Source organism: Amphiprion ocellaris, chromosome 7 (genome assembly GCF_022539595.1).
Source record: "Amphiprion ocellaris isolate individual 3 ecotype Okinawa chromosome 7, ASM2253959v1, whole genome shotgun sequence".
NCBI classification, from domain to species: domain Eukaryota; kingdom Metazoa; phylum Chordata; class Actinopteri; family Pomacentridae; genus Amphiprion; species Amphiprion ocellaris.
In genome coordinates, this window is record NC_072772.1 from 3,474,820 (window position 1) to 3,492,660 (window position 17,841).

At 41.3% G+C, this 17,841-nt stretch overlaps 1 protein-coding gene and 1 long non-coding RNA gene across 2 annotated transcripts in view; one reads left to right on the plus strand and one right to left on the minus strand.

Moving 5' to 3' along the window:
- LOC118471056 (uncharacterized) overlaps nt 1-1,402 on the minus strand; it is a 54,881-nt gene extending 53,479 nt beyond the window's left edge. The window contains exon 1 of the long non-coding RNA XR_008602269.1: nt 1,193-1,402. This is a non-coding gene — a long non-coding RNA (uncharacterized LOC118471056). The remainder of the gene's footprint in view (nt 1-1,192) is intronic.
- igsf10 (immunoglobulin superfamily, member 10) lies at nt 658-16,203 on the plus strand. The gene is made up of 10 exons (XM_035953288.2): nt 658-846; nt 1,102-1,365; nt 3,758-3,887; nt 5,185-5,575; nt 6,134-6,901; nt 7,106-8,884; nt 9,004-10,638; nt 10,910-11,813; nt 13,283-13,655; nt 13,740-16,203. Exons 2-10 carry the CDS (start codon nt 1,166-1,168, stop codon nt 15,288-15,290), a joined length of 7,731 nt encoding a protein of 2,576 aa, XP_035809181.2. The 5' UTR covers nt 658-846; nt 1,102-1,165; the 3' UTR covers nt 15,291-16,203.
- Nucleotides 16,204-17,841: the final 1,638 nt, after the last annotated feature.

Genomic DNA, 17,841 nt, shown 5'->3' on the forward strand with positions numbered 1-17,841 from the left:
AAAGGAAACGTCTACACCACAGAGAGACTTTAACAAACCAGTTGAAAGAGTTAGATTTTGGGGGGGAAAAGACAGAAGAGAAACTCACCCCCATCTGCTTGGAATGGTGGTTGTTTTTTGGGGGGGAATTTTTCATAAGAAAAACACAGAAAATATACACAAAAACAAATGACTGAAATGACCCATTTCATGGAAAAGAAGAAAGTAAATTGGCTATTGAGATAATCTATAACACATTTGTTCTTGAGCATTATAAATGAATGATGTTTTCAGCTGACTCTGAGACTTTCACAAAGAGTCTGTGGTGTAGACAAGCTTGGGGCAATTGTCTTGCTATGTCCAAATTTAATCATAAACTATTTTGTACTGTTTAAAAAAAAAAGAAGCAGAGCTCAAGTGAAAATCAGGATATTGTTTAGGATCTATCTAAAAAGTTATCAGGGAAGAATTCAAGCTCTTCCTGAAAGCTTCCATGCAAAACAGTTTTATGACCTACTTCTTAAACCTAATCACATCAGTCAAATATTATTGTCTTGGCAGCAGTTAACAATTCCACTTTTATCCCCAGTAAATCAAGTTTTTTGTGCTTTTGTTGGCCTTTAACGGTCGATTAGATGAGTGGTACTTCAAGCAAACCACCTCCCTGAGTATTTCATAGTTGCAGTTGCTCTGGTTTTGCATTACAGCAGATTAGAGGGGGCGGAGGAGACCTTTAAGTGTGCGCTCTGCCTGCTGCAGACTCTCAAAGAAGCGCTCATTTGAGGAGTCAAACAGGAGAACTACTGACATTGGATGTGGACTATAAAACGCTTTCATCGGGATTTTTGCATTCTTGTGTGCAGCAAGGTGAGGGGTGGGCTTATGCACATTTTTCTAGCTGGGTTAAAATGTCTATTTCTGTTTACATTTGTTATGTTTGCATAAGTTTGCATGCATTTTACACCTTCTAATTGACTTTTAATTATTCGCATAACTGCATGAGTCCTGCACGAGAATTTCCCCCATTCCACATAATGAATATATACGTAAAATAATTAGGAGAACGACATGCAAATGTAAGCTATCTATTTATGCTTCAGCTTGCAATCCCTCTCTCCCCAGGTGTGTTTCATGGTTCAAGGGTAGCACCCTTTCTCCGTGCAGCTGAAGCCCCACACCCCGGTGCATGATGTGTGCCTGCAGCGCTGCATACCTGTGGAGGTGGTTGCTGGAGGTTCTGTTGTTTCTGGCCGCTGTGGTGCCGTCCAGCGCCGACTGCCCCAAATCCTGCGTCTGCTACGTTCCCACCGAAGTGCACTGCACCTTCAGATACCTGACCGCAATACCTGACCACATCCAGCCAGCTGTGGAAAGAATTAACCTCGGGTAAGTGTTCCCTCTTTCTGTCAGAGCAGGTTGGAGAACTGCACGTACACTAGGGGAAAGACTAAGTGACTGATTTGAACCACAGACTTTATAAGCACGAGTAGCATTAACATTACAAAGCTGGAGTCTATCCCAGCTGACTCAGGTGAAGGCAGGGGACACCCTAGACAGGTCACCAGTCTGTCACAGGGCTACATACAGAGACAAACAATCACTCTCACAATCACACCTACGGGCAATTTAGAATGATCAATTAACCTCAGCATATTTTTGGACTGTGGGAGGAAGCCGGAGTACCCGGAGAAAACCCACGCATGCACAGGGAGAACATGCAAACTCCATGCAGAATGATCCCGGGAAAGCCAGGACGCGAACCAGGGATCTTCTTGCTGCAAGGCGAAAGTGCTAACCACTACACCACTGTGCAGCCCCTGTTTAAATTATCAGTTTCTAAAAATGTTTACACCTAAAATCATCACTAATTCAGCTTACCATTGTAAAGTAAGATGTAAAACTCATGTCCAGTCCTCCAACCGCCAGCTGGCTTCTCTACTAGCCTCTCAGAAATACAGAATCAAGGAGATTTGTGCAAAAACAATACATTCTGACACCTTGTGGAGCTGTAATTGTTTTCTTAAGTTGCCTTACCTATTCCTTGCCTGTTGGTGGTAACAGAGGTGTCGTTGCCTTACATAGCAGCTATTTTCGAATAACGTTTTCACTTGACTCTAAAACCTTTTGTCAGTAAAATAATTCACATCTCTCACCCACGGGTGTTTTCAATTACTGTCTGATTAAACCCCTTTCAAAGTATGATCAGGCCAGAATAGTAGCAGAATAGTAGCTACATTTTCATTGGAGACATTTTGACTTGGCTTGGCAGGATTAACACAGGTGTAATTTACTATTAATTATGGCTATCATACTAATTCCCTCCAGGAGTGTCATTTCCAAGGGCATGTTGTTGTGCATGCTGGCTCAGTTGCATAGCTTAGGGGGACACACTGAACTGAGCCATTACAAATGTAATTCGCAACACTTGTGCTTTTTCAGCTCAATTCTGCTCAGTTCAGTTTTATTTATAATTCACAACATATGTCATCTCAAGGCAAGGAAAAAAACAGGTTAAAGGAGTGAAGAGCAGAGAGAAAAATTCAGGAGCCAGAAAACAGATAAACACTGGGGAGGATGGTGAGCAGATCAGACAGGTGAAAGAGATACCTGCAGAGAGGACCAAACAAACTATAAATAAGGGGTAAAGCGCCACAAAATTAGTGACGTGCAATGGTTGTCTATAAATATATGAATAGGGAAAGAGAAGAGGAGAGGTGCTCAGTGCATCTTGGGAAGTCTCCCAGCAACGTGGCCATATAGCAGCATCACTTAGAGGCCGTTCAGGGTCACTTGAGGCTGCCCTAACTACAAGCTTTATAAAAAATAAAAGTTGTACTCCTAATCTTTAAAGCAAAAACGGTGTCTGCCTCCCAAACAGGGAGCTGGTTTCACAGCCTCTTCTCCAAATCTGCTTTAGGAACCACAAATACGTGTACACTGTGACTATGAAGTGCCCTTTTAGGATAATATGGTACAATAAAATTTTTATGACATGTCAAAATGTGTGCCATTAAAAACAGACGCACATAAGGATTCTTTTTTTTCAATGACAATAATGAGTAACAAATTTTTGATATAATCACACCAGCAAGACCACATGACCATCTTATGCACAATCCTGTCTCTTGTTACCTGTAGTATTTCCTTACTTATAGCTAAATGTTGTGCATGTTAAATGACATATCTGCTATAAGTGTATGGTGAAGAAGGAGATTTTTAGATAAACAAAACTGTATTGCATTTTTAATTAATATAATGTTTGAGATAGTAAATTATATTATTATTGTAAGTCACAAGAAAATTATTAAGATTTCAAAGATCTCAAAGGTACTGATAATAAAAGTAAAATACTAACATGAGCCACAATGAGTCACGAGTATTAAGCCCCAACACTGATACCCAGTACTTACCTACATTTCCCCTACACAGGTGTTTTCACTTATTTGCCTGAGTTTTGGCAACCCACCAAGGGATTTTACATTTGACTCACTGCCTTTACTGTATGTGGATCGATCATGCTTACTGTCATACATAATCACCCCCCAAAGGCCCATTCTGAGCCAGATTGTATGGATGCCTACAAACTGTGCTTCAGTGAGATAAATACTGCAGCTTAGCCCTCCCATCTTCAGCCTGAGCAGAATTCTTATCTAGACGCGTATTTGAAAACATCTCTGTAGTTAGGCAGGACATTCTATGAGGCTATTTTAATTATTCATTAACATTTGTGTGGTGCATTTGAACATTCAGTCAAAGCTTTTTCATTTCTCACCTGTAGGTACAACAGTATCACCGTCTTGAGAGAAAATGATCTTTCAGGGCTCGAGAACTTGGAGCTGTTGATGCTTCATAGCAACACTATACACAGTATTGAAGACAGAGCCTTTCAAGACCTCAAGTCACTACAGGTAAAATCATGTGTCTGTCTTTTGTGAACAAATTACTTCTGTTTACTGTACTGGACTATCAAAAAACACATTGATGTATGACACGTCTGCTGACATCACGTTGTTTAGTTCAGTTTTTGTAGAAAATGTAACACAATTATTAATAAATGACATAATCTCTACATAAACAGTTTTTTTGTGATGTCAGTTGTTTACAAGGGATAGAAATCTAAAATTGATTCAATTACAGTTCTTGTTTGGTGTCAAAATTCAGTCAGAAAACATAAAACAATACAAAGAGGAAAAAGACAACAGTACTACCAGAGAAAAGCCACGGTTATCATAATTATAAGATGTAGAGCTTTTGAAACAATACCTGCTATGGATAGTTATTTTGTTCACCCCAATAAATTCACAGAATATTTCACAGTCATCTTTTAAAGCTAGTTATTATTCTTCTGAAACCTACTAGTGGGTATGAAAGACAAGTTATCACCAAAGTTACACTGTTTACTAGAGCAAAATACAATGTTGGAACTAATTATATTTTGTAAAACACGAAAAAATTGGCAATCTTCAAAGCAAACCTGAAGCCATTAATGACTGAGATGTGGCTGACAGTCACATGACAAAAATTCAGGAACTTCAGGCTGAACTCTAGGTTGTGCATACACAGAAGAAATAGGAGAGAAGTATGGAAACCAATTGAAAATGGGTCCTCAAGATTGAGTCCCAACACAACATTATCAACTAAGTAATTTTAAAATGATTTTCTTTATATTTCTGTTTTAGCTCTGATAAACTACCGCATATGTTTGATGATTTTGTAACTATATACTCCGCCAAAGAGGCGGAGTTATGTGACAATTGCCGTTGGTTTGTCTGTCTGTTAGCAACATTACTTGATTAGATTTGGTAGTGATGCGGCTTATAGTCTGGATTCACACATTTTTTAAAGATTTTTGTGTCATTGATAACAGCACAGCGTCACTGTAACTATGACAACAAGTGAACACTACGTCAGCTGCCAACTGACGATCACATGATTGCGAACCGACTACAAATCAACCGCTGTGGACTTACTGGGACTTATCCCTCAGATATGATACAAGGAATGAGCAGCCTTTTTGGAATACTGTGCCCTCTGAATGCTTTTCTACTTGTTTTTGTTATAAACAGTGCTGCGCAATCCAGTATATCAGCATCTCATGGTACAACTTGAAAAAAAAAGTTGCTTCAACTTCTCTCCAGCACAGTCCTTTTTTTAAGTCATTATTTTTTGACAAACATCTCCAACCTCTCATTTGTGTTCTCACAGGTCTTGAAGATGTCATTCAACAAAGTAAAGGAAATCAACAAAGAGACATTCAAAGGCCTGAACAGTCTGCTGAGACTCCACATAGACCACAACCACATTGAGTTTATTAGTCCAGAGGCTTTCTACGGCCTGACCAACTTACAGTTGGTCCATCTGGAGGGTAACCACCTCCAGCAACTCCACCCAGACACATTCATCACGCTGAGACACAGCCAGGTTTTCAAGGTATCCTCTATAAGAAGCATCCACCTGTCAGAAAACCTCCTGACAAGTCTGCCAGCAGACATTTTCTCAGGCTGCAGTCAGTTAGAGAACCTCTTCCTCCATGGCAACCCCTGGACATGTGACTGCCATATGACGTGGTTCTCAGTGTGGGCGCAGACAAACACAGGTGAGACTTGCATGTGTGCTTTGGAACATTCTCAAAGAATTTTGAGATGAATGTGTCTACAAACTAAGAGAATCCCCCTTTTTCAATAAGTTTACGTGAAATACTGCTAAAAAAAAACACATGCTCAGAATCTTTGCTAGCCACTCATCTGCTAAAGTTGTTTGCTATATCAATACTTCAATTGGTTATGCTACTCATATTTTTAAAGTGGTATGTTCCTTTTCTCCTAAAAAGTAATAGTGCATGGAATTTTATCCCAAGAAAGACTTATCCTAGGGAAATATATAAATCTTTGCAGAGCCATCACTGGAGGCACAGATCATCTCCAGAGCTACAGAAAACACAAAAGAGCCAGAAAAACAAAAGTTATACTTTTTTTTCATGACTTGGCTGATACAAATGTCAACTCATATATTACAATTCTGCATGGAGATCGTGATCTTTTTGGTTCACATGTTTTAAAGTTTTGGTTTGGCCAGTCTGTAATGTGGAAACTGTAAATGTTTTTTTCTTCCATACAACCAACTCAATACTACACGACTTATTAATTGTTTCCAGGTGTGCTGAAATGCAAGCGAGACAGGAGATATCCGAGGGGCCAGCTGTGTCCTGTTTGTGAAAATCCAGCCCCTTACCACAACAGACCTCTGTCCCTTCTCCATGGTGATTCTCTTACTTGTACCAAACCCTGGATCCAACCATATCTAAAGCAGAAAAACATCAGCTTAGATCAGGGAGATTTCACTCCAGTTTCCCCCAAGGACTTCATCGCCCCATTAGGCTCCATACAAATGAACCTGACCGATCAGTTTCACAATGATGCCAGCCTGTCCTGCACCGTCCAAAGGCCCACAGCTTTCAAGAACCTGAGGCAAACTGTGGAGGTGGAGGAGGGAAACAATGTGACTGTGCTTACCACTGACATAACTACTTATTTGGTGTGTAACATTAACTATGAACACATCCAGCAGCTCTGGCAGATATTGGCCTCCTACAGTGACTCTCCTATGAGGCTAGAGCGAGGTTTAATGCTGGGCAGAAGCCCAGAAATGGTATACAGGTATAGTCAGATAAAAACAAAGGACAAAGAGGAAGGATTTGATACAAACATTGAAGCTGACATTAAAGCCTCCCCTCCATGGTTAATGCAGGGAGAGGTCAGCTTCCAGCTTGACCGCGCTACTACCACCTTCTCAACTCTTCACATTAAGTATCAGTCTGAGGTCAACCTACGTGTGGACGACAGATCACCTAAAAAGGACCGCTACTCGTGGACAATGATAAAGCGGGATAATCACACCAAGACTGAGTACACTGTACTCACAGGTAAGAGTTAAGACTGTGATTCTTAATACACTGGTTAAAGTCACCTTCACTTTAGTCTACATCCATTTATAATTATCTCTTAACTGATGTGTTTAAATAAACTGCGCATTTCAGTTGCCAAAGGGAGCATTTTTATGTATTGTTGTAGAATTTTTATGTACAATAGTCACTGTAATATGATATTTACTCTGCTTTTTAACATAGGTGGTGTGGCACAGTTAACATGTCAAATCCGGGGTGAACCAAAGCCTTTGTTGGAGTGGATTTTACCAGATGGAAGTAAAGTCAGAGCTCCATTTTCCAGTGACGACAGGAGGATCATAATCACTGCTGAAGGGAAGCTCACTGTTCGCGGTGCCGATACTTCCGACACAGGCCTCTACTGGTGCATTGCCACAAACTACCTGGATGCAGATATCCTGGTTTTTCGAGTGACAGTTCTGTCCCACGATGTGGAAGAGGCTGAGGTCAATGGGGTCCAGCTCTCAAGGCCACTGGGTGAAAAGCTAGTTTTAGATTGTAGTTCCTCAGGGAGTCCTGAGGCCTTGGTATCATGGGTTCTCCCTGACCACTCAGTACTGTACAAGTCCCAAAATAACAGAAAGGTGTACAAGAATGGAACGCTGCTGATTCAGGGTCTCACAGAAAGGGATCGGGGATTTTATAGATGTTTGGTTGCAAATCACCTGGGATTTGACCTGCTTGTGTCTCAAGTGACAGTGACTGAAGGACGGCCTGAGCCTGCTTTAACAGCTTTGGACAGTGAGGGATCAGGGATGGCAATGGAGGTCAAGATGGATTCTAATTTGACAGGAAACACAGTCAACCTCAATGAGATCCCACCCCCCAATCAAGCTGACAGAAACAGTCAGGAATCCAGGACCATCACCTCAGATCGACCTTACCCCAGACACAGATCACAGGGCAGAGGAGGCTCTGGAGCTAGACTGGGACAGAGAAGGAGGGGGCCAGTCCGCAACAGACACATCTGGAGTAGTAGGATCTTTGATAAAGCTTCCAGGAAAGTAGACCCTCAGAAATTTGCTGAACTTATGAAAAAGGCTCAACATGGATCAAGAAAGACTGGGACAGAGGATGAGAGGGGAAAATATGAAGACTCACACACTGTTTTTTCTGGTGATGATGACATTGGCTCTGGCGAGATTCATAATGAAGACCATCTCATTGCTGTCCCAAGGATAGTCAAACCAACTACAGAGAATCCAAACAGAATATATGGCAAAGAGGGGCAAACTGAAACAACAGCAACTACACAGACAGATGAGAGTGTTGACATGGAAAATACATTCAGTAATCATATTGATTTTAATAGTGTAGCAGAACATGAAAACTTACACATACCAGAGTCATATATGCAGTCAGACGCTACACCAATTAGGTCCGCATTCACACACGTTCCAAATTTTGTTGAAACAACAGAGATTTATGCCCTGGAAAGAACAAGCAAACCTCCCTCAAATGTCCAACCAGTCACGCTTCAACTTACTGTGACAGACACTTCACAAGAAACCCAACTCCAGTTTTCAGGAGAACCACCTGGAGAGCCAGAGACATCCACAGGGGCGGCACTTTCATTCACTACAGACCCTAATGTTACTCCAATGAGGGATGGTGCAGGTCCCGTGGAGGTGTTTGTACACACAGACCCTGAAAGTCAAACCACATTCACAGCAGTCACCACCACAGAGAGACAGCAAGATGAGATCACGTTTCACACAACCCAGACTATAAAATCCCCACGCCTGCCAGCAGGATCCACCATCGTCTCCCAGCATCAGATCCATATCATCCCACGGAAGAACAACAGAGGAGGGGCTGGCAGGAGGATTATTCCAGGCCACAGGAGGATCATTAAACCCAACAGAATCACTGACATACAGTCCTTCATCAATAAACTTAAAAAGCCCACTGTGAAGAAAGAAGGGAATGCCACTGTGCCATATAGAATTGAATTGACTACAGGTAAGAAATCTTGTTCTTAAATCTTAAAGAGCTATTTTTACATTTGTGCTTCAATGTATGAATACTCTGGCTATCAACATATGAGTCTTTGGGTATGCTCTCTTTTTTTTTTTTCTCAGACTGTAACACTGATGAAGACAGAAAAAAGACCGTGATTGCTGACCTCCAGGTGGTCACACCAACAGCGTCTTCCAGTCCATCTTTACACAAAACAAATAGACCTGCTTCTACGCAAAAAACTACAGCTTCTACCACAAACAATTACATTACCTCAAATGCTCCAGGCACCCATACTGAGTCCAGGTCAGAGGTTTACACTGAGTACGTAACGTCTGCTGATGCTCCTGAGTTTGATCCTACAACTGATCCATTTTTGATCCCCAAAAAACCCCCATCAATCTCCACTACAACACCTACTACAACCCCTTCTAAGGTTATTCGTGGACGAATTCCGTGGAACAGGCTGTTTGGAAGCAGAGAAAGGGAAAGGATCCTGGGCAGACTAAGAAGACCTTTCTCCACCCTAAAAACATCAACTACAGCTGAAATGACAACAGTGATCCTAACCACAACCCCTGCTTCTGTGCCCACCACCATAGCAAATTCTTTGGCTGAACCTGAGACTCTGTCACCATCCAGACCCACACACAGCAGAGAGAGCTCATTAGATGATGACTATGGAGATTCATCCTCTGCAGATTTTGAGTTCACAACAGTGAGACCCAGCTTTCACCATATAACAACTACAAGTGCATCTGATTACTCCAGCTCTTCCACCACTGCTGAAACACCACCAGAATTACAGACTCTGCCCTCCCCACCAACTGTCAAACCATATTCAGCTGAAAATCCTGATGAAGCCTTATCATCTGGGTCAGGGGGACTACCTGATAGTTTGCTTGTTATCAGACAGCGGCCTGGTGGGACAAGGAGGTGGCAAGGGCGAAGAAGGAGACCTTTTCGAGGCAGGAGACCCTTCAGAAAACCTGTAATCACTACTACGACTGAGGCTTCAACTACAGAGTTAACAACTGTGGAAACTACAATGGAGGCAACCACAAAACTTGAACATGCTGTTTCTCTCTACAACCCCCTGTACACACCGTCTAGGAAAGAAGACAGAACTGCAGTAGCTGTTTCTGTTGATGAAATGTCAAAGGAGGAGAGTGAATTATACGAGGAATTTGACGGGACATCTAGTAGTTCATCAACTTATGCTACCAGCAAGACACCTTTGATTATTTCAACCACATATAACCCGACCACAACATTGATGCCAGTTTCTACAAAAGGGGCATACACAACAGTTCAGACCAGAGTCCACAGCAACATCAGACCACCAACACAGAGGAACAATGGAGACACCAATCACAGGCCACCATTAGGGAGAATCAGGCCTACTGTGCCAAGCAGTAGTGTTGCCAGAGGCAGTGCAGATAAAGGCCATATCTTTGACACAATGACTATTCTTACGGCTGAGCGGGGTTATCATCCCAGCACCCCCGCTCCACACAACAAGGACATACATAATGCAATTTCTACTGTTTACAATCAGGTCACAGGCTATGAAAGTACAATTACCAATACTGCTGGCTTTGAACCCACTACAAAGGCCATGACAAACAAACCTAAGATACTGGGGGGAAATGCAGCCAGCTTTACAGTTTTGTCCAACTCAGATGCTTTCCTGCCATGTGAGGCTGTCGGAAACCCGCAGCCAGTGATAACTTGGAAGCGCTTCTCTTCAAGCACAGGTACAACATTAATACATTACATTAATTGTTACCATAAAGGAAAGCAAAATATCTAGAAAATGTGTCGGAGTAGGGTAAAAACAGAGCACAGTGTTGATTTTTTTATTTTACACTTCAGAAATATTAATGACAAGACAATAATGTAACTATAGATGGTGGGAAAGTAACACCACTGTTAATTATAAAGTTGTTTTAAGTCTGTATTTGTGTAAGTAACATGTTGGTTTTAGACATTTTAAGCTGAGCGTTTCTTTGTGTTTCAATCCCTCAGGCAACACTATTACCATTAAAGGAAGAATGGGCAAGTTTGAGGTGTTGGGCAATGGGACGCTGTCTGTCCAGAATGCTAATATTAAGGACCGTGGCCAGTACCTCTGTCTCGCTGAGAATGATCATGGATCAGATAAACTTCTTGTCACCCTCTCTGTGGTGGCCTATCCATCACGCATTCTGGAGCCTAAAATGCGTGAGATAAAATCTCATACAGGAAACAAAGTGGAGATGAAATGTAAGACAGAGGGCCGACCCATACCCACGATATCTTGGATCTTGGCCAACCGGACCCAAGTCAGGGGTCAAAACACAGAGAAGGGAAGGGTATCAGTGTCTGCTGAGGGCACTCTGGTTATTGAGGATGTGTCTGTTTATGACAGAGGTCATTACAAATGCATTGCCAGTAATCCAGCTGGAGCTGATACTGCTACAGTCCGACTGCAGGTGGTTGCAGCTCCACCAGGCATCATCGAGGAGAAACGGAAGCAGCTCAAAGCCAGCCGGAGCCAAACCTTGTGGCTGCCCTGCACTGGTTATGGCACCCCCCAGCCTACTATTCACTGGGTCCTCCATGATGGGTCAGTGGTACGATCTGACAAGCCTGCCAGTGACACAAGGATATTAATGTACGAGAATGGGACGCTTCGCATTCGGGATGTAACTCCGGCACAGAGTGGAAAATATGAATGTATTGCTACCAGCTCTACTGGCTCAGAGCGCAGGGTGGTGACTCTGACAGTGGAGACTCAAAAGTCTGCACCTCAGATAGTAGAAACATCCCAGCGCTTAACCGAGCTGTCCTTTGGGGATCAGCTGAGGCTAAACTGTGCTGCAACGGGAGACCCTAAACCTAGGATCATGTGGAGGCTGCCTTCTAAAGCTGTAGTTGACCATTGGCACAGGTAAAAACACCTTGATCAGTGAAATAAGTAAAAGCATGTGATCGAAAAATACAAGTTAAAGGTAAAACAAATATTGTATGCAGCATTCTGGAAAAAAACAAACAAGTAAAGCATTTCTTGACAGTTTAAAGGCTGTGCTGACCTTCCAAAAGCACAACTGAATTTATGATTTTCAAAGGGGAATCTAGTTATTCACTTTCCATTCATGCAGTAAGCACCAAAGATCAGGGATTTTCAGCACTAAACGGAAACTGGCAAGCTTGAACAATAGATATCGAATAGCTCAACTGTCCAAGAAAGCTTATTGATGTACTGTAATGCTAAAATCTCAGGATTTGAATGTATTTATATTAGTAAAATATTTTTGTTTTCATTTTTAACATTTTGGTCTCAGGTTTTTTGCGTGTTATTTTTTGTTTGTTTTGCTTTCCTGCGCTGACTTTTTATATTGTCTCTCTAAAATAGAGATTAATGGTGTGATTGAATTAATAGGGTAATTATACTCTCTGAATATGACAGAATACATTATGGAGCTTGAGCATATTTATTCAAGGCATAATTAAACAGTCAAATTAGAATTGAAATGGAAAAACTGGCGATACAATGATTGTACAACAGTGAACAACTTTATAAAGAAAAAAGCCAAGAAAGGTTGCTTTTTTGGACATGAGGAGATTTGAGGGCATTCTATTTAAATTTGAAGCGAAAATCATAATTGCACATGCCACAAGCATTATTTAAAAAAAAAAAATAAAAAAAAAAAAAAAAAAAAAAATATATATATATATATATATATATATATATATATATATATATATATATATATATATATATATATATATATATATATATATATATATATGAACTTTAGCTCCAGCTCTGCAAATACTCTTATTTTTTTTTCTATTGAGTATAATAAAAAAAAAAGAATAAAACAACAACTGACACTGGAGATATCTGCAACGAAGGAAAAAACATATACATAACAAGCTGTATAGGTCATGCTGTAATCAAACCACCACTAATGAGAGCACTGTCAGAATATTGGCTCCCGATTATTGAAAGGTGCCAACAATAGTTCTCTGTATAAACAATTTGTATGACCAGCTTCTATACATTTCACATCAGGGAAAAAATGATAGAGGAAAGAAACATGATGGTTATATTCAAGGAACACATGGCCGTGCATTGCCGGGGTTCATTTCATTGCCAAGGCCTTGTCTCTGTCAACTATCAGTTCATAAAATATCATTTTCCCTAGAGCAGTGTTGTACATGTTTGTTTGATGTAAGTCATTCACTTTCCTATGATGAGAAAATACAAACTTATATGTTTTGCTGTTGAAAAGCATTGCCCAGGAATTATTTGGAGAACTGTTGAAATATTGGTTTTGCGAAGTACAGTACGGTCACAATATTTGATCTGTCTTATATGAGAAGTCATTAATTTCCTGTCATTTATCTTTCCAGGATGGGCAGCAGAATTCAGGTCCTGGAAAATGGCACTCTTATCGTTAACACTTTGACTGATAAAGATGCTGGAGACTATCTCTGTGTGGCACGAAGCAAGATTGGTGATGATCTCCAGCTCATGAGGGTCAGTATATCAATGAAGCCAGCCAAGATAGAGACTAAGTTCTACAGTAAGAAGCAGGTACCGTATGGCAACGACTTGAAGGTGGACTGTAAAGCCTCAGGAGCTCCAAAGCCAGAGATCTCCTGGGGTCTACCTGACGGTACAGTGGTCAACAGCGCTCTGCAGTCTGACGCTACTGGGAGGAGTGGAGGAGGACGAACACGTCGCTATACTCTCTTTGACAATGGAACCCTTTATCTGAATCAGGTATTCTATTGTATTAACCATAATTCTGCATCATACATATAAAAATATATTTGAAAGTTTAACATAAGTGTTGTGCTTCCTCAGGTGGGCATGTCAGAGGAAGGGGACTACACCTGCTATGCTGAGAACCAGGTGGGAAAGGATGAAATGCATGTACATATCACTGTGGTGACAGCGGCACCCAGGATACATCCACCCAGCCAGACCTACGCCAGGGTGAAGCCGGGAGGGAACATCCGGTTTGACTGCGAAGCACATGGGGAGCCCAAACCTAAGATCCTGTGGATGCTTCCCACCAATGATGTAATAGCAGCATCAAATGAACGCTACTTAATGCATGTCAATGGTTCTCTGGATATCAGGGATGTGAAGCTAGTTGATGCAGGGGAGTATGTTTGTGTGGCTCGCAACCCTGGTGGAGAAAACAGAGAAATTTACAAGCTTGACATAGATGGGAATCCACCAGTGATCAATGGCTACCGGCAGAACAGGACTGTAATCAAAGATGTAGCCAGTAAGTTCTCCAGGAAACTTATAGACTGTAAAGCTGAGGGTGAGCCCACTCCTACTATCACTTGGATTATGCCTGATAACATCTTTCTGAAAGCACCATACTTTGGCAGCAGGATAAATGTCCACCATAACGGGACGCTAGAGATTCGGAACGTGCGACCTACTGATACAGCAGAGTTCATTTGCATGGCAAGAAACGATGGAGGAGAGGCCGTAATGGTGGTGCAGCTGGAGGTCACCAGTTTGCTAAAAAGGCCAATCTTCAAGAACCCCTTCAATGAACGTGTTGTTGCTCGGTTTGGCAAAACCACAGTTCTGAATTGTTCTGCTGATGGGCACCCAACGCCAGAGATCATTTGGACTTTACCTAATGGAACACGGTTTACTGGTGGGTCACACCGTGGCACTCGCCACCACCTAGGCAATGATGGAACTTTAGTCATCTACAACCCTCGCAAAGAAGATGCTGGAAAGTATCGCTGTGGTGCCAAGAATTTCATGGGCTACATAGAGAAGCTAATCATTTTGGATATTGGGCAGAAGCCATACATTCTAACAAGGCCAAGGGGCATCATACGCAGTGTGTCTGGGGAACCCCTCTTGCTTCACTGTCTATCTGATGGGAGTCCCAGACCCAGAATCTACTGGACCATTCCTGGTGGTCACACTCTTACTCGACCTCAAGTCCTTGGCCGCTACAAATTGCTAGAAAATGGTACTCTAATTGTTCAGGACACTACTCTCCATGACCAAGGAAACTACATCTGCAGGGCTCGCAACGATGCTGGAGAGGCGGGACTCACTGTTCCTGTTGTTATTATTGCTTACCCTCCAAGGATCACAACAGGACCACCACCCAGTGTGAGGGCAGTGACTGGGACATCTTTTCAACTCAACTGTGCTGCCACTGGGATCCCCAAGCCAGACATCATTTGGGAGCTTCCCGATCATTCAGTTCTGTCAGCAGCACAACAGGGACGGCGTACAGGTAGCGAGCTGCTCCACCCCCAGGGCACACTCATCATTCAGAGACCCAAACCCTCAGATTCTGGAACATACAAATGCCTGGCCAAAAACCACCTAGGTACAGACTCAAAGGTCACATATGTACTTGTACAGTGAACAGAAACATAACTGAGTAAGGACAGTATATCCAAATGTCAACATTAACAGACAGTTGCCATACCATGTGTCTGCAATGTACAGTACTTGTCTTCTCGTGTGGATTTGTGAGGATCACAGCTGGTAGAATGTTATTAAAAAGAAGCCACAGAAGTGAATTCCGAAAATAAACTGAGCACAAGAAGAAAATGGACACAGACATTTTAAAGGGGAAAAAAAAATATTTTTTTTAAACTGGAAAACCCAGTCTGGGGCTACAGAGTTGTTATTGTAACTTTGGGACTGGGGGTCTGGAAATTCATAGGTGGTTCTCATTTGAGGTGGGTCTCATGGGAGCGAAAAGCCAAGCCTAAAGTGATTTCTCTCACCAGGCATTGGGCGTAGTATCACAGGCAAAGATACTATTACAGTGCAAAGACCCCTCAGAGGGCTTTAATGCCGTTCAGACATTCGCCAGAGGTTGTTGCTGTTGTGACACGTTGCTTTGTCCCTTGACAGCAAATGAAAAAGACAACAGGTAAAGTGCATTATGAATGATCTTTCAAGGTCAATTTATTGATTTTGACAGTGGACAAAGGTAGGTTTGTTCAAAATATATATGAGGGTTGTTTTACACTGGACACATATCTGCATGAAAAGGACAGTGCTTTCATACCAGAATCACTTTTCACACATTTCTTTCTTATACTTTTAAAATGATTTTGATGACAGTTTAAAGCAGATTCATTCATGTCTATTTGCAGCGCAATAAAAAAATATACAAATATTCACTAATAATCTATTGTGTTGTACACAAGAATTTACAGTAATGTTATACATTATGCTAATCTGTAATAATACAGTATATTATATCTATTTGTAGTATCTACTTTATTAAAGTATGGGATAAAAATGAAATAAAAATTTAAACATGGCTCATTATTTTATATTTTTATTATACTGATTGACACATAAAAATCTTTAAATGTGACCTGTGTTATGTTTATAAAATACAGAATTTCACAGGTAGGCAGAATTCGTTGAAGTTGGTGGGGTAATAAAATGTTTTAATAAAGGTCAACGGGATAATCCAGTGTACCTCACCCTAGAAGGAAGTTATGGCTCGGGCTGTGGTAGAAATCTTCTAGACACACACAGTTTTAACTTTCCAGCTGTGAAAATACAGTAGTTCGTCACCCAGCTCCGCAGTGTGCAAGACCCACAGGGGACACTTTGATTTTTTTCTTCTTTTATTGTTATTACGTACTAAATTCACTGCCCTACTGCAGCGTGAACTGAAAGGTGAGGTAGAAGGTAACGACAAAATAGGGGAAAATAGAGCCTGTATGTCATTAATAAGAGTTTACATTTCCGTTTCCACGCGAGATGCACTAGTGAAACAGAGATCGAGTGAGACAGTCTGCCATGTTTGCTTTCTAACCTCGTTTATTTGGTGACTGTCAGCAGATTAACAGTCTTTATTTGTCCTATAGACGTTACAAGCCATTTTGCTTTCAGACATATACCCTATGGCTGAAGAGCAACAACTGGAAACAATTTCTAAGTTAATTGGACCAGTTGTAAATTGCCTGTAATGATACACATTTAAAATAGACGAAAAAAAACTTCCTTTATACAAGACCTCATAAATAATGCCGTGACTTGTACTGAGGTGTGTTTTTACACATTCAGAAAAAACAAGCAAGAAAACAAGAATTGTGAGTTAATGTCAAAGTTTTTATCCACTGCAGAACATGCAAGAAACTGTACTCTGTGTGTAGGTATTGGCTGTGCCATAAAGATTTCTGATGATAAAAAGATATCAGAATTTTCTCTGCAGTCTCTTCATGGTGCTGGAGCAGGAAGGACACATTAAGGCACTGGATTTCAATTGAGATTCAAGAAAGAGGTCGGTAGTTAGTGTTTATGTGCATATGTGTTAACAAATCAAATTTTGAGATCTTAGAAAAAACAAATTTTTTCCACTTTTAGAGCCATTCCAGAGCTGTGTGATATGACCCAGACAGATACAGGGAAGGAGGGAATTGTCTGCCATAAACTTTGGTATGCAGGCTACTTTCTCCATGATTTGAGAGGAAAGTGCTTTCATATGTGAGCGAGGCGACAAACACAAATCAAAGTAGTTAAAAGGCACCATGTATTCTTAATGTATGCTACTACAATGTGAAAGACAGTCCATCTTTCCCGTGTGTCCTCTGTGGATGGTGAAGAGTTTATTTGTTCAGTTCTGGTTTTGCGGTTCATGTTTGGGGAATGATGGAGTTTACCTTAGACTGACTTGGATATTTATGAGGATTTTACACATGTGATTTTCCCATTTACTCCTTTCCTCTTGAATGTTTAAAGGGAAAAGAAGTGGAATCCAACACGTACCATTACAAACGCAGCTTTACAAGAAGCTACTGAAAGAAGCAGTGTCTGGTTTTTGTATTGTGTAAATTTTGCCTTCAGCAGGTCAAATATACTGCACCTCTGACCCCAATTTCTTGTTGCAGCTGTTGAAGCGAAACATGTCAGCGTGAGGAGTTGCACGACCACTACCGTGTCACAA